Source organism: Falco naumanni, chromosome 4 (assembly GCF_017639655.2).
Source record: "Falco naumanni isolate bFalNau1 chromosome 4, bFalNau1.pat, whole genome shotgun sequence".
NCBI lineage: Eukaryota > Metazoa > Chordata > Aves > Falconiformes > Falconidae > Falco > Falco naumanni.
The window spans coordinates 2,628,102-2,651,866 of record NC_054057.1 but is presented as its reverse complement, the minus strand read 5'-3'; the positions used below and the strand labels follow the sequence as shown (position 1 = coordinate 2,651,866).

The following is a 23,765-nucleotide window of genomic DNA, read 5'->3' as shown; positions in this document are numbered from 1 at the left end:
CTAGGGATTTAAAGATGCATATTGTGGTGGCTGCTCCTGTTTTGGCATCCCTCCAGACAGCTGGAGCACTGGGTTCGTGGTGATCCTTTCGATTTGCTTCCCAGTTCCGCTGGCCTGCACGGTGTGGGAGCAGACAAGACTCCTTGGTTTCCCCACAAGGTGGCACATGGCACTAGTTTCTTTAGAACCCGGGAGTCTGGGGATCTCTGGAGAGCTTATTGCTGCCACTTCAGATCCAGGAATTTCAGAGCTGGTGCCTTGTCCTCCTTTCTACGAGCAGATAGCCAGGCTTAAAAAGTAACAGCTGAACAGGTGCAGTGACCTAGATATATTTGAAGTTAAAAGCTATCTGAAATAGCCATCTTCCCATAATTGCAGAATCCATCCAGATGCATCAGACTTGAAAGAAAACATTTTGAACCTGAATCAGCGCTGAGAGATTCTTAGATGGGAACAAATATGCTTATGAATGTGTTTGCAAAAATAAGGAGGAGTAACTGCTGGTCAGAGCTAGGTTTTGCTGGCACCTGTGCAGGGTGAATCTTCTGCTCTGTGGTGTACTTGCACTTGGGTTCATTTCTAATTTTCCACTGGTTAATTTTGCTCCATGATTTGACCTAACAGCACCAGTGGTAACTGTTATGTGAAGGTCGGGGAAAGATGATCCCGACTACAGCAGTTTACTTCAGCATATTTACCATTTTTAAGCCCAGTCATGATGGACTGGGACTATTTTGTTTCAGCTGAAGCTAGGGGGGACTCCTGGTAACGCGTGTGTGTGCTGTTGCCTACTTGATCCCCCTTTCTACCTTTTTTTGAGACCTTACATTATTTTCAGGCTGTGGCCTGGCTTTTGAGGTGGGAAATGCTTTTTGAACCCTCAAAGCCTGGAGCATAACTTTAACTGGATGATTTTGCCAATGCCTATTCAAAGAATGAAGGGCAGACTAAGAAATGTTTGTTGTCTGTAATGGAAAGCATGCATTTACAAGCTCATCTCTATACACAACAGAAGGTGTTGTGTTTGGAAGAAGAATGAGGTATTCAGGTGTCTGAAGGACTTAAAGGACAAAGTGCCCAGTTTGTACAGGGACTTCAGATGACAAATGCATGTAAAAACCTGTGTACTGCTAAGCACAACTCTTTGTCCTTGTAAAAGCCTTGACCCTCAAAATCACTGGGTGCAACTCTGCTGCCAGTCTCAAGAGTACAAACCGTACCACTGACAGCAAACCTTATGGCCTGCATGATATACTTGCACTCAGGCTGTAGCCTGTGAACTGTTCTCACTTGTAAAAGTTGTAAGGACTTACTGGTTTCCAAAGTATGTGAGCCTTTGAAACACCCAAATGCTGAACTGCACAACTGGGAAACAGATCATCCAGGATATTCACTAGTATTCGGCAAGGGAAGGGCCAAGTGATGCTGGCTGTTTCTTATGCATTTGTTGTATCTTTAATTCACAGTCTCGCATTCAATGGCATCACAACAGAGGGAGGCAAAAGTATTGCTGAAGCTATGCAACACAACAACTCTGTGAAAATATTCTGGTAATTGACAGTGTGGTCTACTTCTCCTCCTCTTCCTTCTTTAGAGAAAGCTACAGCCTAATTTTATTTCCTCCAATCCCATCACCACCTCCTACTCTCCCCTCCTCTCACCCTCTATGCTTTCACTACCAGCAAGCTGTAAGATACATCCCTTTGGAAGAATGTGGACATGAGTAATGGATCAGCAGCACATGTCCTTTAGGACACATTTCGACGTCCCGATGTCATGCTTTGCTCTGCTCCCTCCATCTTGCTTTCTCCATCTTCTCTCACTTCCACCGTCTGAAGTCAAGTTCTTTGTCCTCAGTTTTTGCACCTCTTCAGTGTTGTCTACCTCTCTACTTTTTTCCGCTGCACCTTATCCACTTTTTAGACATTAAAACATCAGGAGAAAGTATCGTGAGAGCATTGCTCTGAGAAATAAAGATCTGATACTATTGTCTCTTCTTTCTCCAGGACTTCTCTTCAGTGTCTGTTTGTGTCCAACCTTTAGAAATTGCTCAGGGCAGGAACAGCACATCCCCCTTTGGCTGTCTAAAGCTAAGTCACAGACAAGCTGGAAGAACAGGGGGCTGACAAATAATGATAACATCCTAAGTGAACATTTTCTCTCCCACTTAGGTTGACTAAAAATGAGCTGGATGATGAGGCAGCAATGAGTTTTGCAGAGATGCTGAAGGTCAACAAGAAGCTGGTGCATTTATGGTGAGTTACATTCCACAGAGGCACAGGCTCTTTGGCAGTCACTGCATTAAAACCTCACCTTCCAAGTCTATGTAGGTCACAGTAAGCTTTCTGCGCATGGTCTGGATGCAGCTGACTGGTTGTAGACGGTTCTAATGGAAAGTTAATAAAGCTGCTGTCTAGCATTTTGAATTTGCTTTCATCCAGGGAAAAGTTTAAGCTCGTTGTGCGTCCTGGTAACTTTTGAACTACTAATTGATTTCATCTCTCCTTAGGGGAACAGTACTGGCCTCAAACACACAAGTTAAAAAAAAAAATACAAGCAGACAGCTGAAATAGAATGACCTTATTACGATTCTTACTATTTATCATCATACAATGAAAGCAGCAAGCTCAACTCTTACCCTGCAACCAAGAACCTATATGACAGACGCTTAAATACATGTCCCATTTGCCTGAAGTTTTCTTCTAGGGCTAGCGCTTTCACTCATGCAAGGCAGTCATCAATAAGACATAAATCCCCAGGAAACCAGGGATTATTTCTAGCAATCTCAAAGAGACTTGTTAAGCTTCTAAGAAAACACAGCATTGGCTGTTCTAATCCAGAGGTTCACAAGAATTTGTCCAGGGATGGGGTTGGGCAGATGTGGGCTGTGAAACAAGTAGCTGTCCATTCATTCCAAGTGAGAACATAATAAATGGAATCCCTTTACAAACTTTACAAAGGCTTTGCTAACTACAGTCTAGTATTCCCCATAGTAAGCCTAGTTCCTGCCCCTTAGGAAGTGTGCTAGTTGTCAGAGGTGCCAAGTACTCGTAGCCTCTTTTGAAAGCAGTAGAAGCTGTGGTGCCCATCACCCTGAAGATAAAAAGGCAAGGCGGGGACTTCTTTGCACACAGCTGCAGAATGCTTCACTGAGCAGTTTGGTTTGAATTTATAATAAAACTTCCCCCATCCAAAGCAGCATAGTAATCTCGATACATGTCTTTACCATGGCTCAGTATTGTTCAAGGGTTTCTGCCAGCAGACAAATTTACTTTGCTGGTTATACCAGTGGATACCTCCAAAGGTCACAGTGACCTATACAGATGGTTGACCTTGAGGCAGAACCGCAGTATTTTTCCAACAGCTGAAAGAATCTACTGGATCTCCTTGCATTTTGATTCATTTACCAAGCGCAGAAGGTCCTTTAATGGGAATGCCTCCCTGCTTCCTTCCTTCCTTCCTTCTGCCCTCCCTAAGAGATGGTTCAATTCAGTCCAATTTTCAGCCTCATCCTGAATCCTGTGGGATTCATACAGCCAGTCCCATGGAGTGGTACAGCTATGGGGCACACCATGGTAGACTGAAAGGTAAGTACTGGATTAGGCTAGGGTAATAAGTGTTTATATACTCATGCAGATGGAGGGGGCTTTGTTCATTTTTAACTAGGGGGATGGTCTACAGTGGTTAATAAGAGTTACCTACTGCCTCATCAGTTGTGCTGCTTGAGGACCTTCTGTATCAGTTTTTCCCCTCAGCTCAGATGAGACATACTTTAGAGCTGCTAAGGTGACTTCACTGGGACTTGGGCCTGCTCATACGAGAGACAAATTCAATGCCTTATTTTTCAAAGATCTTGCTGGTCTGATAGACAAGACACAGGACTATTTGGCAACCTCTAGAGCATAACTACTAAAACACTAGGCCTACGCAGGTTCTGTACTCAGAATTTTCCGTACGTCACTTAAAAATGTCTCACAGTGTTCTTACTAAGAAAACAGAGCTAAGAGGTTAGTCTGTCTCAAAGAATCCAAATATCACAATCCCATACCAGTAGTAAAGAATTGCTAGCAGAAATTTGTCAGCTATGTAATTAAACTCAGTATCTCCAGAATGCAACTGCATGCAAGATTAAAAGGAAAAAGACTAATACTCTGGGCTCTGTTTCTGAAAGGGCACGTGGGGCATTTGATCAATGCTGTGTGCCATCCTCACAGATAGAAATCACAACCGTCGTCTTGTGGCAGACAGCTTTGCTACTTGACATCAAGCTGAGTGTAGTTTGTGCATGCACTGTAAATTAGTTTGCCTGTTAGATTGACATGAAGTGCTTTCTTTTTAGGCTTATCCAGAATCAAATTACAGCCAAAGGGGTGAAGTACCTCAGTGAAGCTCTCAAGGAGAACACAGCTATTAAAGAAATCTGGTAAAGATCCCTTCCTCAAAGGCTCACTTTGGAAACTTTCTTTCCTTTTAAGACACTTCTGGCATTACTACTTTCCAGCCTAAAAAATTCACAGCAGGTTTATGTGAGGCAGGGATTGTAGTTCTGGGTGCGGGTTTCAAATAGGTAAAAAGCCTCTGTCATTGAAACACTTCCTTATGTGTTACGAATTTCAAGCAGTTGTGTTAGTTCACATCTGTTTGTACCAGTGATTTGCAGAATGTGTGTATTTGTGGAATTGGGGCCTAAATGTATAGATTAGGTTTTGCTTGCCCTGATTTCAACTTCTGAATGTGCTCATGCTTTTCAGGAGCTAAATTCCAGCAAGCAGGAGATGGTTACATTTAATTAGCATTACTACTTTGGTTCATAGAATTTGTGCTTGGATTTTCTTTGGGCGATGCTCCAAACACACTGAAAGTGCTAAGCTACAAGATTAACTTTTTAAGATTTGCTTGTTTTAGATTAGATGGGCATAGTCACACATGTGCATTGTAAGGCACAAAGCCAAATACCACATTCCTTCCTTCACCTCAGGGAGCTCAGGAGTCAATAGAACTGTGCTGGTTTTAGCACTGCTGCTTTATTACTGAACATGAAATTTATTTTAAAATATATATATTTGTTTTAGTGAAAGGACACTGAATTCTTGCTTAGAAAGACGATGACTCACTATCTGACTAGTGGGTTCCCTGGAGATGTGGAAGAGATGCTTTTTTCAAAGGCCACTGTCAGCTTTTGTCTACAGAAGAGGCATCAATTCCCACTTGAATCATTCTGAATCTTCAGACTGAGATCTGTCTTTTGATTCTTGCCTGAATTTTCAGAGGTGTTGCCAACCCAAATAATTTCATAAGTCTAAATGGTTTCGTAGATTTCAGCATTTCTGAAAGCTCCACTTAACCAGGCCGCTCATTTTCAGGGGCATAAATATCAATGTAGATTAACTTTCTGTAGCCAAACTTGAAAATTTTGCCATAAGTAATTTCACATTAATAACGCTCGAGTACTTAACAGTTTTCTTCCCATGTTGTCATGGGAGACACAAAATTATCTGGAGACTATTTAAATTTCTTTAAACTAGTCCACTGCATGGTAAGAACCTTTGTCAGCTATGTGCTGCTTGCTGAAATGCAAGCAGCCTGGATATCCAGCACCAATTTTAGTTTAATGAAGTTTAGGTGTTTGTTCCGTTTTTATTTCTGAAGAAGTAGCCTTGTTCCTCATATGTGCAGTGGGAACAGCAGTGCTGTAGCCTGCATGTCTGGGGCCGGTTCCCAACTGTGTGCCCTTGAGAAGCACACAGCTCACACGGCATTGCGAAACTGCGTTCTCTGCTCCAGAACCTTGGAAAAATAGAAGATGGGCCACAGTCACTCCCTTACTTTTACATCCCTTTTGGTTTTCCTCTGCAGTTTGAATGGGAACCCGATAAGCCAAGAAGAGGCCAAAGCTTTTGACAATGAAGAACGGATCATTTGCTTTTGAATGAGGACTTTGTCGTTTTGACAAGCTTTGTGTTACAAAGGTTACTGCTACACTTGGACTGCAGTCTATAAAGGCGTAAATCTGCAGTGCTCATGGCAGGAGAGAGACACATGATTAGCTGCCTTTTTATGAACATTCTGTGCTCCCTCAGCTCCATCCCTTACCCTGCCTGTTATTCTTAATCCTTCTGGTGAGTGGGAAGTTGCCTGGGTAAATAATTGATGTTTGTATGGTGCTTTGAAGATGAAATGCAAAGCGTTAACAGACCAAATCCAGTGGCAGGTGTATGCATTTTGATAACTGAGTTTAGATTTATTTTGTACACCGATGTAAATAACCTCTAACTTATTTATACACATAAATGTACACACAAACACACACACATATAGGTATAGATATATGCAAGAAAGGGTGCAAGATGCGCAAACTCCACAACCTCACAGTATTATCTGCCTCATAACTGAAAATGAACATAGATAGCTTTACTGGAAACATAATCCATCTATAACGATTGTATGGTACCAATGTACTCAACATGAGTACCTTTCTCCTGCCTAGAAATTAGACCCTTATTTCTCCACTGACTGAATACAAGTAGCATTGTAGACATTGCTTTTGTCTTTTCTTTTTTTTTTTTTTGAGAAATGAATACATCAGGCTCAGATTATTTTCAATAATCTTTTTTTCATATTGAAGCCAATACGTTTTCTTTTATACAACCAAAAATCCTTACTGCTGTAACTGTAAAAGCATAAAACTGGCAGTAAAACACTTCTGCTTAAAATTTCCTGAGGGCTACATAGAAACTGCTGCCTCCTGTTTTCATAGTATTTGTTCTGGCGAGGGGGTCTGGAGATAAATGTGAAAAATTAATTAGCAGACTGTTCATTGCCTTGTCTCTTGGCCTAGACAATGTGCTGGTGGCAGTACACCAATATTAAGTTGCCTAGTTTCAGTGGGGAGGAAAGATGATTGAAAATCAATTGCATCAAGTAGAGATCCCTTTTCCCAGCAACGTGTAAGCACAGAGAAGGATTGAGATTGGCTTGTAAAGCTTTTATTCTATGCTTGAATTAGTGGAAAGAGCAAGGAAAGGGCAGGTAGCAATGATAAGGACCAGCAAGAAAACATTATCCCCCTGCAAATAATTAGTGTTTAGGGAGTGTAACTTTATATGCCCTTAAAAAAAAAAACAGTTTGCAAAGGAGTGGGGTATTTGATTATTTATGTGTGTGTGTGTGAGTGCACAAATTAGGCATGCTTTATAGACATAAGCTCAAATTCTACCCCACAATGTGTACAAGGAACCTAAAATGGAAAAGTATGAGCCATTTTCCTTCCTTCTTCTGTGTTACCACCCTCCAAAAACTTGGAGAAACAGTTCTCCAGTTGCTGACTAACCCACAAAACCTTGGTAGGCTGGAAGAAGAATCTCCAGTTAAATTGCCAAACCAATGACCCCTCACCTTCCCATCTCCCAAATCTGCTCCATAAAGCAAAATGTGAAAAAAGCCTTGCTTTGGAGGTCAGAGTTTCTCTATTTTCTATCTGGTAGCAGACCTTTCCCAGTCCCCAATTCTGTTTACTCCCTTCAGCTCCCTAACACACTTTAAAATACTCATAAAGCTGTTCACAAAACTCACAGTTTAAAAAAAAAAAAACCAAAAAAGAAAACCAACTTACTGTTCTTTATTTCCTCCCTGTCCATGGTATCAGCACTGATTTTTCACAGGGAGACAGATGAGGCTTTTAGACTGTGCCAGAGGAAAGAGCTAACTTGAATGATTTCTGCACCTGAGCCATTTGTTTACTGAAGCAAAAGGGCACACAGTTACAGATGAGCTGGATTTCAATTGTAAAAACATCTGTCAAAGCAAGGCCTTTAAAGACTTCTCAGCAACTCTAACAAATGAAATACCCATGCACCTTGTCAAGAAGTTGTTCCTGTTTTGCCAGCCTGCCCTTATGCAGGGGAGGAGATACTGGTGCAGGAAGGGCCTTCACACAGGTGTCATTTGCCCATGTTGGGGGGAAGTGTGCTTCCAGTTTGCTCTAATCACTGAAATATTTGTTCATTTACCAGGCAAAAAAAAGTAATTAAAAAAATAGTTTAGAACTGCAGCTCCTGTCCTCGTTTCACTGACAGACTAAAGGAGTACAAAGTGTCTCTGACAGCTCCCTCCAAGCTTTCCAATGCGAACGCTTCTGGCCCTTTTTTGGTTTAGGGCTGCCTTTGGAGCTATTTGTAGCATAACAACCTCAGCCCTGTTGCAAATCCTGTTACATGCCCAGCTGTTAGAAGCCAGGCATCAAAGGCAGTGTTTTCAGGGACAGGTGTGTCTACAGGGCTGCAGCAGCCAAACAGCCTCGGAGTAAGTGGTGGCAGGTTCAAGCCAAGTTCCATGTAAGGAGTTTGACACTTGATTCTAGTGCTAGTGACTGTGCTAGTCATAGCCACCCATTTCAGAGGTGACTTAGAGCTGGGAGCACTCATTTGGGTTGGGCTGAAGGTCTGAATACAGCTCAGTCTGGCTTCGGCAAAATTGAGGGGTTACAGCGTCCTACTCCCAATTCACCCAGGGCAGAAGGTTTGCTTCACACAGCACATCACAGCTTCAGGAATTGTGCTGGGGAAACTGGGTGCTGCTCTGTGAGCAGCTGGAGTTTCCTTTTTTGTTGCCATAGTGTTTCAGGCTGCAGTTCTTTCTTCAAACTCTTGACTATTTGTAGAGTGCATCAGGGCAATGCATTTTTAGCTTGCAGCAAGAGCCTTGTTTACTAGAATTCAGAGACAACTAACTTTTTTAAGACTCGTTTGTAATTTGCTAAGACCTTCTCTGTGTGCGGGGTTATGGTTTTTTCACTTGTCCACTGTGATATTAAACAGCTTTTTAAAAAAACTTGAACAGGCTGTCTGCAAGTGCTTTGGTTTTGCTGAAGCCTTGTCAAGCAGACACTTGGCTAGATTGAGACAGGACTGTGACAGCCTAACTAATTCTGGCTGCAGATGAGCAAGAGCTGTGGCAGCTGGAGAAGGGCACTCACAGCTGCCACTGTCCACAAGGGACCTTTCCAGCAGCAGGTGCCAACCCAGTTAGAGGCAGTGAGGGAGACCGTGAGGGTGGCTCAGGGACATGCTGCTGCTGTGCCCCTGTAGTCCTCCTGCCGCACTGACCGCAGGAGCTCGTTGTGTTTCCACCCACTGCTGGGGGCAAAGCACTTGCATTTGGCTGGTGTGAGCTGTGAGTGTTTACTGGTGCCAGATAATAGTGGCCCTTGAGAGAGCCCTGCTGCAACACTGCGCTGTCCCGCTCTTGTCACATACTGCCGGGTCTTTGGGAAAGGATGCTTTCCTGACCCTGGTTTAGTGCTGCGAGCCGGGTGTCAGACCTGCATCTCCAGCTGTTAGACCCCAGTTAAAGACTTGCGGGGTGGCACCAGGCCACACAGCCCTTGCTTTTCAAGCACAGCCAGCACAGGGTCCCAATCCCTGCATCCCATGCCGTGGGAGCAGCACTGATGCCAAAAGACGAGACACCCACGCCTGCTTCCCTGTAGCTTCACCCCGTTCCCTTACCTCAGTTTGGAAGCGGAAAACAGGAGCCCCTTGTACAGCTGTATCCAGAGCTGCAGTCGGGACCAAAGGCGTGAGAGCCAGGCCAAAGGCAGCGAGGGATGGGTGCACCACGAGCAAGGAGAAGTCACTGCAGAGGCCGCTCTGTTTTCAACTGATGGAAGAAATAATCATAGCAGTAAAAAGCTACAGCTTTAGTAGATTGAAACAAAATAGCAGGATCCTTCCAGATGAAAATGGAGGCCAGGTCGGGAGCTGCCTGCTGTGCTAGAGGACTCGGGTTTTACTCACAGGAGATGGTTTCTGTTGGCTTGCTGGGGGCTTTCAGTTGGCCCTGGGGGATGGGTGAGGCTTCTAAAAACACAACAGTGTTAACAGTGGCAAGTCCTTCCCTGGGTGGGGACAAATGGTGAAAGGGCGCCAGGGTGTCCCCTCTTTTCATGTTCAGATTCCCTGCGAAGCTCAACAGGGCCAAGGTTAGCCAGTGTTCATCCTGTGCTCCCAGAGGTAAATGAGAGCTGAGGGCATGAACTGCAAAGGTTCGAAATAACTTGGTTCAGGTACACAGGGGGACTCGAAAGCAGGGATGACGTTTCAGAGAAAACAGCAGCTTCGGCTTCAGGAGCATCAAGGCATGAGAGGTCACAGCAGGCAGGTTAGGGAATAAAAACTGGTCTTGTAGTCAGCAAGGGGCAAAGCCACAGCCATAGCTTTATACTGGGAAAGAGGGGGGTGTCCTGTGCCCACACTGATGGGGACTGCCCAGGTGACTCACTGGAAAGCAGCAGATACCTAGCGGGGCTGGTGCAGCCTCACCCGTCCGAGCTCAGCACCTTCAGGGGTCAAGAGAAGTGTTACGGTGGTAATAGGTGAACCCAACCCCTGCAGGGGGCCTGCAGCGCTGGCACCAGGGCTGCTGAACAGGGGCCTTCCCGACAGCCCCAGAGGCCGGGACCCTCCAGAGCAATGAGGAAATGGAAGCCGCAGAGGTGGGCACCAGGTATGGGAAAGGAGGAACCAGATACTTCCCTTGCTCTGGCTGTCCTGCTGGCAGCTGCCACCACGTTTTCTCTGCCCATCAGAGCTGCTGAGGCAGGGCCAGCAGTCCAAATCCCAGCCCTCCGCCGGCCTGGCCCCCGCCCCAGCCCCACATGTGGGGTCATTCACCCGAGAGCAGCTCTGTCATTTTACTGGATGCAATTTTCCTGCTTTGGTGGGTCCTCTCGTTCCTTGCCCCCGAGCTGCAAACTTTCACAGCCCTAGCCACTGCAACACGCTCAGGTGGCAGCCACCGCATAGACCAGCGGCCGCTGCTGCCCCTCTGGAGCATCATGCCGCTTTGGAGGCATCAGCAAGACAGGGTGTCATATGCTTAATGGGGGCACGATTAAATCATCATGACCTGGTCACACAGAGCCCTTTTCGGCAGCCCGGTGGGACCAAAGAAGAGCAGGCAGATGCTTTCCCCAAGCTTAGCACCCTCAGCCAGTGACCAGGCTGTGCAGCGCAGGTGAGCCCAGATTTGAGCACTTCACTTATCAAGGTGCCGCAGTTCCCCCACCCCAGCCCCCACCACGGGTGGCTGGCCCACAGCGCAGCTGCTGGCGGCACGGCCAGTGGGCCACTTCCCTGCTGCCCCAGAGCAAACCAGTGCCGGTGCGAAAGCATCCCCTTTGCTCCCAGAGGGAAGAGAGCCCGAGCTCCAGCTTTAGCAAACCCTTTGCAAAGAGCTAAATTACGCCCGGCCACTTGTGTCCGGGGGATTCATCCTATACGCTGAAGGCAGCAACTTAATTAGCTGCTAAAGCCGCTAAAGCCTCATGAGACTTAGACCTCGCGGACGGGAGGAAATGAAGCTGTCAAGTTTTCATGCTCCCATTACCTGCCAGACTCTAATCCTGAGTTTAGCAGATGTTAATCCTGGCTTGGGTGACTTGTGAAGAGGAAAGCTGCTCCGTTCAGAAGCCACCCAGGTCCGCTGAGGCAGGGAGGACAGCCCCACGGTGGTCATCAACCTCAGTGACAAGGCTGACCAGGCTCGGACAGAGGCTCGACGTTTTCCTTCTATTTGAAGCTGGCCTAAAGCAGCAGCTAGGAGGGGAAGGGTGGGGTGGGGAAAAGGCTTTGTTAAAATTTAAATATAGGTTAAAACAAAGAAATCTGCAACTAGGATGAAAATGAAAAGCAGGGCAGGAACTCAACACAGAACATGACTCAAAAGATAATGGGTCAAATCCGGAGAGGCACCAAACACCTGCAGTTTCCACCGAGCTCAGCTGAGGACCCATACCCGTGCTTTTAATATCGCCTCCTCTATGCTCTTGCCTTTATGAGGAGTGAGTCATCTTGCGTCAACAGAGGATGGGCTTTATGCAATTATTTATTTATGTCAATCCCTCCTCCCTGTCCCTGCGCATCCCTGATCTCATCCCCCTCAGAAAATAGATGCTTTATTAAACAAGGGCTGGAAAAGTCCCTTTCACTTAGCTTTTGCTGAGACTCCTTGTTGTCCAGTGGCTGGCTGGCAAAGGAGACAGCAGGCATGAGCTGCACAGCACCTTGCAAGCGGTGTCCTCTATGGCCTTGTTTGGCTTTTTGGACACAGGCGCCCCTCTTCCTGCAGGGTGGGATGGAGCTGGGAACCTCCTCAGCTAAACAAACCCACCAGGGGATGTTCGAAGAGACCAGCAGGCTCCAGCCGGCACACCCTGCCGCCCTGCCCCAGGCACAGACATTGCTCAGGTCTTGTACCCTCAGGAGGAGAAAGATACCAGCACAGGGCACTCAAAAGCCAGGGGAGAAAATGCCCCCGTTTAGCTCCAGCTGCTGCAAGGGACTCTCCTCTCCCTCCCTCCCCTCTTTGCCACAGGCTGCATGTTTTGCTCCCCTTCCTGCTAAAAGCAACACAGCATCCAGAAGCAGACATGGACCACCGGCTGTACCAAGCAACAGGGTGCGGTAGCAGGGCCAGAAGCAGAGACACCTGCAGCATCTCCATATCGCACTGGCAGTGCCTGGGAACCAGCCCGGGGCTGGCACTGCTGCCCAGTTCACCCCCCAGGGCAAGCAACCTGGGGCAGAGGTGGCATGTCCCATGTCCCAGCCGTAGGCAGGAGGGCAGGACGTGACACCAACAGATGCCACTGATTTAAATTCCACACATGAAATCCTGTACCTACTGAACTGGAATGACTTCCAGCAGATTTTCCTGATGCAAAGCCAAACACGGCTCCAACAGTTATCAATTGCTTCTATAATACAGCTCAAGCCAGAGAAGAAAACCACAGGGAGTACCGGCAGTGAAGGAATTTGGTCTCAGGAGGTGATTGAGGCAGGGGAAAAGTACGCTAGCAGGAGATATGAACACGTTCCTTAGTGTTTACATCCAACTGCCTCAGTGCAGACCTGAATAATTCATGCATTAAAATGATCATCTCCCACAGAGAGAATTGTGAGGATCATAACTGTCACTGTGCTTTAGCAACGGGTTTGGCTAGCCCTGGCCACACCAGGAGAGGCTTCTCTCAAAAGTGGAGCAAGCAAGGATGGACACACATCCTTGGAGGAACCTATACCATAAATCCTTGCATCAGATTCCACCAGCAGCTATTACCAGCCTCCCAACAGCCCCCCCCCCAAGCGGGGAGCAGCACCCTGTTGGCAGGCAATGCACAAACGTAAGAAGAGACATTCCCTGACTGGAGAGTGAACTCCTTTCATTTTTCACACCTGCACTCCACATAACCTTGGTGAAATGCACTTCGGTTCTGCTCAGACCACCCGCAGCTTCCCAACTAGTATAAGGGGAAGGGGTGTGAAACCACCCTCTGCCCGCAGCAGACTTACGCCGTACACCATCCAAACCCGGCATCTCCTCAGCAGCACGCGGCTCATCTGCGCTCCGGTCCTCGTCTCACTTCCAGCACAAGGGGCTGCAGCTCCTCAGCTCCTTCCAGGGTGAGCAGGAAGATCTGGAGTAATAATGCAGCCGGCCGGTGTCTCCCGCATCCCCAGCCACCAGTGGTGCTGGAGGCAATCCCACCTGTTCCTTAACTGCAGCCGCTGCCCCGGAGAGGTTTCGAGGCAGTCAGGCGGCAGCGCTCCGTCCTTGCCAGGGAGCCCAGCTGGAGAACAATTTAACACCCTCGGTGGCTCTGGGCAGAAATTCCCAACTCCAGCAACAGGTCTCCGCAGGAGCATGTCATAGTAGCCTCCTCCCAGCTGCGTAGGGACAGACAGGAGAGTGTTGGTGACCTTTGGGGACAAGGAAACCCACGGACTGCGCAGCCGCAGGTACGCTGGCAGGGAGTCAGTTTTAAAGAGGAAGCTAGGAAGCGTTTCGGGAGGAAGCTGGGGGTACTTGGGTAGAGGAAACTGCTTGCTGAAGGAACAAGCAGTGTATTAAGCCAGCCTGACGGAGCTTCCCAGTCCCTAGGTGATGAGAAAGGGCCGTTCGCCACCCCTTCCTCCCTCTTTTTCCTTTTTAAACCACCCATGATTTTCCTACCTCCAGACCTGGCAGCTCTCATTTATGCTAACCTTGAAGGCCATCATGTCTGCTGAAGATCACCAGAGGACACATCAACCAGAGACACCTCACCTCCAGCCACCCGGGGAAAAGAGCAGCTACAGCAGCTCTGCCCTGCCGAGACCCTCCTCCGCCAGCTGGATAAAAACCCATCACAGAGCTGCTTTGTGGGATACGTGAAGAGTGAAAGGGGCTCCAAGAGGGGCCAGAGGCTGGCCCAGGGCATCTGCACTCCCAGCTGCAGAACTGCAGACAGGCAAAGCAGTTTTCTAAGCTGCTTTTCTAGCTGTGACTATACACCGTACGTTGTTTTCCCTTCCTCTGCAGCACAGACATACAGAAGCTCTGCCCCAGCAATGCTTCTTTCACTAGTACTTTAAAAAAAATAAAAATCACCCGGAAGTGTGGAGAAAACTGTGCTTCAAAAGATTTATTACATATATTTGTACATATTTTACATGAATGGAATGTTAAACATACAACCTAAAAATCAATAAAAAAATATTTTCATTCATGATTATGTACTGGCAAACCACTGAAAAGAGTACCTTAGAACAACTTAAGTCAACTTGCAATCATACTGTTCAATTTAAAGAAAAAAAAAAAAAAACCACAACAAAAAAAAAGGTGGTTTACATTAGACATTGCAAATTACATTCCGATTTCTGGTCTGGGTAATGAAGGAAGACATCTCGTCCATCACCACTGCACGTACGGGTGGCATTTCAGAAGACAGTTCAGAGTTCCCTCTAACTCGTTGTAGGCAGGGTTAGCTCTGTGGGAAGAGGCGTATAAAAGAGGGGAATATGTACTCTGCTCCCTACCAGCAGGTACCTGCCAAAGGGTAGGACGAGCCAGAATGAGATTTTTCATTCAAGTGATAAGGTTAATGCTGGATCAGCACTCATTCAGTGTGATGCCGCAGCTTTTAAAATTAAGCAGTTCATTAAAACATCCCCTCTACAGCTAAGCCACCTCCCTTCTTCCTTGAAAGTTACAGTGCTTTGGCAATATCAGCTAGGAGGGAATTCTTGCCTGTACGATATCAAAAAAACTTCAGCTTCATCTTAATATATACAGGAAGAGCACAGAATCACGCTTTGATGTCTCTTCCTGTTAGCATTTCACACCTTGAGAGCTTGTGACCCGTCGCGTTGAGAGGTGTTTACTATTAAATATAACAAATTAGCCATAAAAGGGACAGATTTGAGGGAAAACAAGAGGAACAGGATTCAGCAACAGATTATGTTCTTGCAATGTCGGGTTACTTACACTTGAAACTCTGCCAGAATCAAGCAAATCCTACTTATCATTGCAAAAATCTTTGCCAAAGCACACCCAAGGGCAAAAGTCTCTCAAACAAACATACATAGATTAAAAGCTGCCAGAAAGATCAGCTAGCGGGCTTGCTGCCTTTTACTTCCTTGCACACTGGCAACTTACTAGATCAAAGACAGAACCAAGTCCAACCTTTTTCAGGTGCAGGATATTCCTATGCTGGTTTACCTGAGCAAGTCTTCAGCAACTAATAATGCCCCACAGTGAGGTCATTTTACAGTTTATCCCACCATCAGCTCTGACGTACTTAATTGAGAAATGACTTTACAGAACACGATGCAGCGATGCAGCAGCTTGGGAAGCCAGCCAAACTGTGCAGTAAGATAACCAAATGTAGCTTGAGACAACTTGAGAGTAAGGACTGGGGTTTTTTTTCTACCCCCCCAACAGGCTAAAACATCTTCAACTTGACTTTAGAAGCAGGTTAATTTACATGGAGAAACATCAGAAGATTTACATTCAGGAAACAAGTCCTGGACATAGTTCTGTCACGAATTTCTCACGCAGAGTCTTTTGAATGACAAGAAGTTAAGTGGTATGAGCTGATGACACTGCTGCAGGAAAAAACACATCTGGCTGGGTTGTAGCAAACCTGTAACAAGTCCTCCTCTTCCAGCTACAACCTTATGTTACTTTTGTTGATGCCAATGGAAAGCCTGTCCAAAGACTGAGGGAATATGGCCTAAAATGTATCATGTCTTCAGCTAGGAAGAGAAGAAATTGATACTAAAATGACTTTTAAGCTTGGAAGGGTGCAAAGTGAATCATAAAATATAGCACTCATCAAAAAATGAAACAATCCTCCACCGGCAAAGGCGAGCTGGAAGATCCCACAGCAGCACTACTGCACTCCTGGGGACACGGTAGTCTCTCAGCAGGGAACTCCCAACTGTACAGCAAAATGAGTAGGTACAAAACAGCAACACCAGACTTGCACACAAATATTCCCTTTCAATATGGGGAATCAGCTGAAATTCACAGAAATTCAGAGAGATCATGGCCTATATCAAAATCAACATATGCTTTGTTGCTGTTTGCGTAGAGATAGCAGTAACATTCAAGTGCCAAGTTCCCTGCTTTTGGCGGAACACAGAAGAAATGGAACAAGTTTCTGAAGCCCTCACATGGAAAAGGCAGTGTACTAAAAGCACTCGTAAGCACATCTTATGTATTAAACATTTTTCATCCGGAAACACCAAAGACCCAAATTTATGTATAAAAATTATCTTTCCCACATGTGTTGAGATTTTAGTCTTCTGGGAGTCAGTTTCACCAGCTCTCCAGCCTTTCAGTGAAGTCTTAATTAAAAAGCCAATGCTTCTAACGTTAAGAACTAGGATAAATGTATAAAGCTCGAGATTCAGTCATAACCCCCCCTTTCCATCGTAAGGGGGGGAGGGGAGGGAAGCAGGGGAGAGGCAAAAAAAAAAGTCACAAGTATCCACCCATGTCTTTGTACATCACCTACATATTTCCCATTTCAAAATACTGCAGTAAACTTACCCTTGAACACGAAAGTTAAATTGATTACAAATAAGACCACCTGTTTTAGGCTTTATTCTTCCCAAAAATAAAATACCACACATTTGCAGTGTGCTTTGTATTTTCGCTTTTACATCCCACAGACCTCATCATTGAATGTACACATTGAAAGAGAAGTAGCTACACCTCCTTCAACTGGGAACTGTTATTACAGACATACTAATTTATAAGAGACAGGACAAGGGGTGCCCCGTGCTGACAGTAGCGTGGCTCTCTTGGTATTGTATGGGACACAGTTATATACAACCCAACTCATAGCTACCTCCACTATAAACTTCAAAACACAAGTTGCTACGCAAGATACATGGGTATGTTACAAGTTCAGAGAAACCTCACATTTCAAGACAGCATGGAGTCTACTCTTCCCCTGCTGGCAAGCAGCATGTTTATGGCAGACCTGAGTATGGGAATTATTTCACACCCTTACGTACTTAGGGAAGATACAGGTCAAATGACAGAAAATACTCAAACAGCACAGAATTGGCAATCTCAAGATACTTACAGGCAAAGAAGCATATCGCACCGTAATCTGAAGTTATTGCTTCTTGTGGACAACTGTGGTATCCCTTGATCCAGACACACTTATTTGATGTTTACTTTCCCCTTCTGAAGCACAATGACTCAGGACCACTGTGAGGCTGTTTTTACAATGAAGGTGTTGCCTATGACTAGAGCTACATCTATAGCACGGTCATCGCCAGCTGACCAGCACAGCTGGTGATAGAAAGCTTATGTAGGTGAGTTTCCACAGGCGTTTTCAAACCTAAGCATCACTCTCATGCTTCCAGGGTCATTCTAGGCTTGGTCTATATTTTTGACACAAGAAAACCTCCCATAGCCTTTCGGAAGAGATTTATGGATACCAAGAATGCCAAACTAGGATCTAAGACCAACCTCATATCAGTTCCTCAAATAATCCAAGGTATTGCTGCTCTGCTGTGCTGACGGAAGCAGCAATGGACTCTTGCCACACATCAGTGCAATTGCTAGTGGCATGCTTTTCAAACGCTGGTCCTAAACGTAGGACAGCAGTGATAACCACTGGATCTTGAAACCAGCTACCTGCATCTCAATACAGAAAATTAAGGTTTTGGGAAAAAAAAAAACAACCAACCAACCAAAAGCAAAACCCCAAACCAAAAAAAAAAAAAAAAAAAAACCAACAGTAAATGAACTAAAAATATGAACTACCAAAACCGAGCTTAAATTGTAAACAGATTATACAGTTTATAATATTTACCTACTTAAACCCCAAGCCAAAGGCTATCTATGACCTCGGAGCACAGGACACCAAAACACTTACCTACCCCCTTTACTTTATTACAGGTGAGTTTCTGTAGGCATGAAGCCAACAGTAAACATTAAATCAATGCAAATGCAAAAGCTGTACTTTCAGAAGACAGCAGGAATTTAAAACATTGGAAAAGTGGGCCTGCAGGCAACACCACAATTTGAGTATTACAAGTGCTGTAATTCCTCATCCCCTCCCTCGCCCCCATGATAATACAAGGCAACACAAGTAGTCTTGGCTGAAAAGGAAACTGTACAGGGAACACCTGCACATTTGATGTGACTACAGAATTGAAAGTGTGACAAAATGATTCTGCTCCCACTGAAAAAGAGAATACAATCGGGCCCCATAGTCACAGGTTCAGCTGAAACCACTGATGCAAGCCCCAAAATGTAGAAATCGCACTGCTGATTATGACAATTATCTAGTTTAGACTCCTTTAGATTTGCAGCATAACAAAGGCATTTTACAGAGCAACATTCAGGAGGATATATTACCCAGGCAAGAATTGCTCTGCAAACAAGATAGTTTAGTAACATGCACTGCACTTGTTCTCCAGATAGCAGCAGTTGCTCCTGTTCTTTGCCCTTTTTGATATGAATCACAGTAGCAACAGAAAGAAATATGTACTTAAATGAAAAAAGAGCAGAATTATTTATGTACAAGAAAAATGTTCAAAGTGTTGTGCCATTTCTTTTAACCATTGAAACCCACTAAAAATGCTGTCACTAATGAATAGTCATAAACTCTTCCCTGTGCTGTGAAATTCAGAAGCTACTATGTTTAATTCTTGGGAAAAAAAAAAAAGTATGCTTCTACACTCTGATACCTGTTCCAGTTTACTGTCTTTTTTTTTTTTCTCCTCTCTTGTTTTTGAGCTGCGATACTTTATGGGAACGAATACTTATCCACAGTTTTGCTTGGTGTACCCCCCCAGAGACATCCTGTGTTTAGTGGAGCCCTGATGATACCAATATAATACAGTAAAATAATAATAATAATAATAACAATGATAATAAATTAGACAAATGCAGGTGCATTTTAAAAAAAACAACCCAAACCACACTGTCAAATGCTGGTCTCCACATGAAGAGACCATAGAATTAGACGCAAAGTACTACAGATCCTGCCATCAAAAAAACATCTAAACAAAGAAACAAAAACTTACACGTGTTTTAAAAATTGAAACACAAATCCCACCTCGATGTTATCTCGCCCACACCTATAAAAACCTCTTACTGTGCCCACACTTGCAATTATTCATTTACACCTCAGGAGGCAGCTTAGAGATGAGAGAAGTACAATAAAATAATTACCTGAAACATTTTTAAAAAAATACCCGTTAAACAAATTACCTTAACTGGCAGCACTTAAAATTGGTAATTCTTATTTTTTTTTTCTGTTTAAAAAAAAGTTGCATAGCTGTAAGATTTTGCTTTGCTGCATTTTTTTTTGTTTGTTTTTACTCACAAGCAGTAAAAGAGAAGTTTAAGTTACTTAAATAGCAATACAGTGTGCAGATTTCAACAATCCCTATAGCTTGATCAATATAAATTAGTTACCTGTCTTGGTTTTACTCTTTGGACTGCATTGTGACAAAGGTTTAGTTACAAAATTTTGAAATATAGTATTCCTATGCAGAGAAGTTTATGTTTTCTGTTCTTGAAAAAAGTGAAGAACATAAAACAGGGTGTGAATTCGGTAAATTAAGGTCACACTGTTAGATTATATTTAGTTTGCCATTTACTCCAGCCAATGAGAAGGTGAAAACGTTCCCACTCAAAACCGGGGCCATCCTCCTGCAAGGGTCTCAGATCGCACGTATCGAACATCTCTGCTTCCACTTGAGGCAGTAGGAAACATGTCCAATAACCTGCTTCTTCACAGAACCAGAAGTTAGGCTGAAATTAGGAACTTTGGCCTTCGATACAAAATAGTGTCAGCAATGTCTGTGGGGAGTCGATTGTTACAGAATGTGCAGCATTTTCAAAATCCCTGTGTGTCCTTTGCATGAGTGTTTGGTATACCAAGCAGTACTGGCAAGTAACTGGTGTCTGCAATGCTTTTCTCCATGTCACTGTTCATCTTTGCCTTTTTCAGCCACAAAGAACTGTTAAGTCTCAAGCCAGGCACGCTGTGTTCAGCAAGGGAACCTCACATCTCCTATGATCAGTGGAAGCAGCTGTTGAAAAAGCAGAAGACCAAGTACCATCACTTCAGCTATTTCAGTATATGACACACTCAAATAGCATGGGCACAACTACCGTGTTTTCCTTCCCCTTTTTCCTAAGCCCCCAGTTATCACCATCTCTGCTGTCAAAAAAAGCAGACAGAATTTAACATGAGGTTAGACGCCCATGAGCAGGTACAGAGACAGATGTGTTCATAAACAGCATGCAGGCTTCTTCCACAATACAATTGGGGGGGGGGGCAACATAGGAAACGTGTTTGTTTATTAATTTTGACTAACACTGCCCTGAAGTTAAAACAATTATCCCTGTAGCAGGATACCTTCCCTCAGACTTCTTCTCCGCTACCCTTTTGACAACGATAGCACTGCAATGTGACCTGCAACGCAGATTCGTTAAGTGAGATGAAAAAAATGAACAAATAAATGCCAATGAAGTCTTCAGATTATTTTTTTTCTTAATTTCAATAGAACAATAAAACCAAACCCCCAGCTACCAGCCAGAATTTCAGACATCTCCATTTCGCTAAGAATTATGATGACTGTCAATGAGTTTTGCAATGCTTAGGGGGCAGTAATTTAATGCAAGATAAAGTTTTCGAGCTAGTCAACTAAAAGAATAAACCTATCCTTTAAACCTTTGTCACTGATTGCAGATCTGCAATCATTAACACAAAACATAAGCTGGAAAAATGTGAACCTCTGTAAGATGGGATGGATAGAAACATGTTTACATTTTTTATTTATTTATATATTTTAAACATTCTGGAATGCATTAACATGAAAGGGGTTTTGAAAATACCTAGTTTTAACTTTTTCATATGATTCCAAAAGCTTTCTGTCAGAAATAAATGCCAGTACTCATGGAACAATCCAAAATTACACAATTGTATTATTTTAATTTTGTTTCACTTCTGGAAATAATACTCTTTAAAAAGTTAATGCTAAAGCTTTACTGGCACTAACTTGCCATTTTCCAGTATTAAAACTGGAATGCATCATTTCAGACCTTGTCATATAAGGATGCAGAAACCTTTTATATATTGCAGTATACATCAATACTTACTGATTAATATTGCAGTGCTGAGACACAGTAGAAGATCCACAAATCAAAAAAAAATAGCATAAAGAGTTATCTCAGATAATTAAGATATTTATTGTTGAAATGTATGAGTCTAAAAATAAGTATTACCTAAAAACATGAATCTTGTCTTAATCTGATGGATGCTCAGGGCAAGATCTATTTACTTCAAACCATTCATCTATGCAGCTGTTGGATGCAAGACAAAAATTAAAACAATTGACATTAATACCTCAGGAACGTTTAGCACTAAGACACAAATATAAATTGGTTTCTCATAGTTTCAAATACTAGTAGGATTTTATGTTATACAAAGAAGTATATGTATATACACACATTCCTGGAAAATTTAATAATCCCAAACCACACAAATATTTGGATATTAAACACTGTTGAAACATTTAATTTCTGAACTGTTAACATTTTCTAAGGAAGCATTTTACAAGTTACTATCCAGCTTTTATACACAGGTTATTTCACTACTAACACATTTATACTTCACTACTAACATCTTGCTTATATCATTCATTGACATTTTACTTCCTGTAGTTACAGACACTAGTGAAAAAAAATATGAAACAGGTTTAAAAAGTGTCCTCTCCTCTCCCTCCAAGTCTATCAGCATTTCACAAAACTTAAGTACATGCAAATCTAAGCTCCCTCCCTATACAGGTGATTTTGCCTTATTTTTCCTGTGGGCTTTCATGCAAGCATGAGTAGACTACAGTAGGGAAAAATGACTTCAAAAACATTGGTGGAGATGCAGAAAGATGTAATTTTAAATACATCTTTAGTGTTGCTCCTATTGTTTCTTTGTTGTTCATTTTTTGAATATAAAAAGCAACTAAATTTTAGCACTCCTTTAAGCAACCCCTCAGAGGAAGTACCCAATAAATATAACCTTCTGGAATTGTATATGCATCCGGAGGAATACTTGCCCTTTATGATATATGCAGAGGCAAGGCAGCCGTGCTATAGTATCTCCTTGCTGCAGCTCTTCCAGGCATATTGCACACTCCCCAGCATCTTTACTCAGCACATCCTCTGAAGAAAGAGCACAAAGTTTAATGGTTAAAATGCAGACTGCTACAAGCAAAATGTTGTTTATTCGGAACATCGAGGACAGCTACAAAAGATACTCTTTGTCCTGCAGAAAGCCCAGTCAAGGTGAGGATCAGTCCCACACCAGCTGACTGAAGATTCCTGATGGAAGACCACTTAGCAGGTCAAATTAAAATATGGTTAAGATTCAGTTTCTCGCCTGAACAGCACAGCTGTAGCTCAAAATGAAGTCAAGTAGGAAGACACCAATGAGCAGAAGAGGTGTAGCCATAATCAACAGCCAGTATCCCTTCGGAGTTTATACTCTCCCAGCAGATCCATACCCCACCACACAGGCTGCTTTGATCTGACCTGGGAAACCTGCACTCCGAACCACGCAGCCGCAGCAGACCCATGCTGTGCTGCTGACCCCAAGAGCTAGGTAAGCATTGGACATGTTGGATTCTTCATACAGACAGTATGTAATGCCTTCAGGGCTTTGAGGATTCATGCTGGGTGGGTTTTTCCTAGCTGTACCTTCTTCCGTGTGCTCAGTTTTTACCGCGGAGGTTAAGTTCAAGCTTGAACCTAACATTTCTCCAGACAGGACACTGCAGATGGTTATCTAGATAAAGATATTCTTAATTTCTAAACACTTATCTAGTGTATCACTTAGCCTATCATTCACTTTTTCTACTCTTCTACTTATTTCTCCTCTGTACATCTGGTTTTCTTTTACCAGCCTTGCCGGAACTCATATTTCACATCTTTAACCTCCTCCTCGCACCATGTCAACATGTTCTACCACATCCCATCCACTTTTTCCTCAATGTAAATTATGCAACTGCTAGCAACAGGAGTGGGAGTTTTCCATCAGGGAATGATAGTGTTGTATCTATCTCTAAAGACCCTGAATTCCTGGAGATACTGAATTCTTTGCAGCATTAACAGGTCCCCCCAAAAAAGGAGGAGAAAGTAAGTTACTAGGAATGCACAAGAGCTGGCTTTCATAGAGAAGCTTCTGGGAAAATACATTTTTTTTTAATAAAACCCTACTCTCTTGGACACTTCTCTTAGCCAGAACATGGGATGCAGAATTTGGCCTTAGCACAAAGCAAAACAGGAGCTCGCCTTTGCCGGGATCAGGTTAGCAGTCCCAGTCAGACATGACCTTGTACAGCGCACAAAGCATTCCCAACAAGGAACCATGTAGCAACCAAGCTGGCACTTTCTGGCAGAGGTGCACACTTAGC

The 23,765-nt window shown here is 43.9% G+C and overlaps 2 protein-coding genes across 10 annotated transcripts in view; one reads left to right on the top strand and one right to left on the bottom strand.

Moving 5' to 3' along the window:
• Positions 1-20,386, top strand: part of NOD1 (nucleotide binding oligomerization domain containing 1) — a 40,745-nt gene extending 20,359 nt beyond the window's left edge. For 7 of the 8 annotated variants that reach the window (XM_040591744.1, XM_040591750.1, XM_040591749.1 and 4 more), the window contains 4 exons: positions 1,467-1,550; positions 2,172-2,255; positions 4,340-4,423; positions 5,857-20,386. In XM_040591744.1, coding sequence (XP_040447678.1) covers positions 1,467-1,550; positions 2,172-2,255; positions 4,340-4,423; positions 5,857-5,929 — 325 coding nt within the window. In that variant the 3' untranslated portion in view covers positions 5,930-20,386. Of the gene's footprint in view, positions 1-1,466; positions 1,551-2,006; positions 2,256-4,339; positions 4,424-5,856 lie in introns of those variants that run through there. The other variant, XR_005827519.1, reaches the window with a different exon arrangement.
• Positions 14,447-23,765, bottom strand: part of ZNRF2 (zinc and ring finger 2) — a 60,235-nt gene continuing 50,916 nt past the window's right edge. The window contains exons 3-5 of one of the 2 annotated variants that reach the window (XM_040591751.1): positions 22,410-22,515; positions 21,583-21,660; positions 14,447-20,384 (exon numbers count right to left, since the gene is read on the bottom strand). In XM_040591751.1, coding sequence (XP_040447685.1) covers positions 21,603-21,660; positions 22,410-22,515 — 164 coding nt within the window. In that variant the 3' untranslated portion in view covers positions 14,447-20,384; positions 21,583-21,602. The other variant, XM_040591752.1, reaches the window with a different exon arrangement.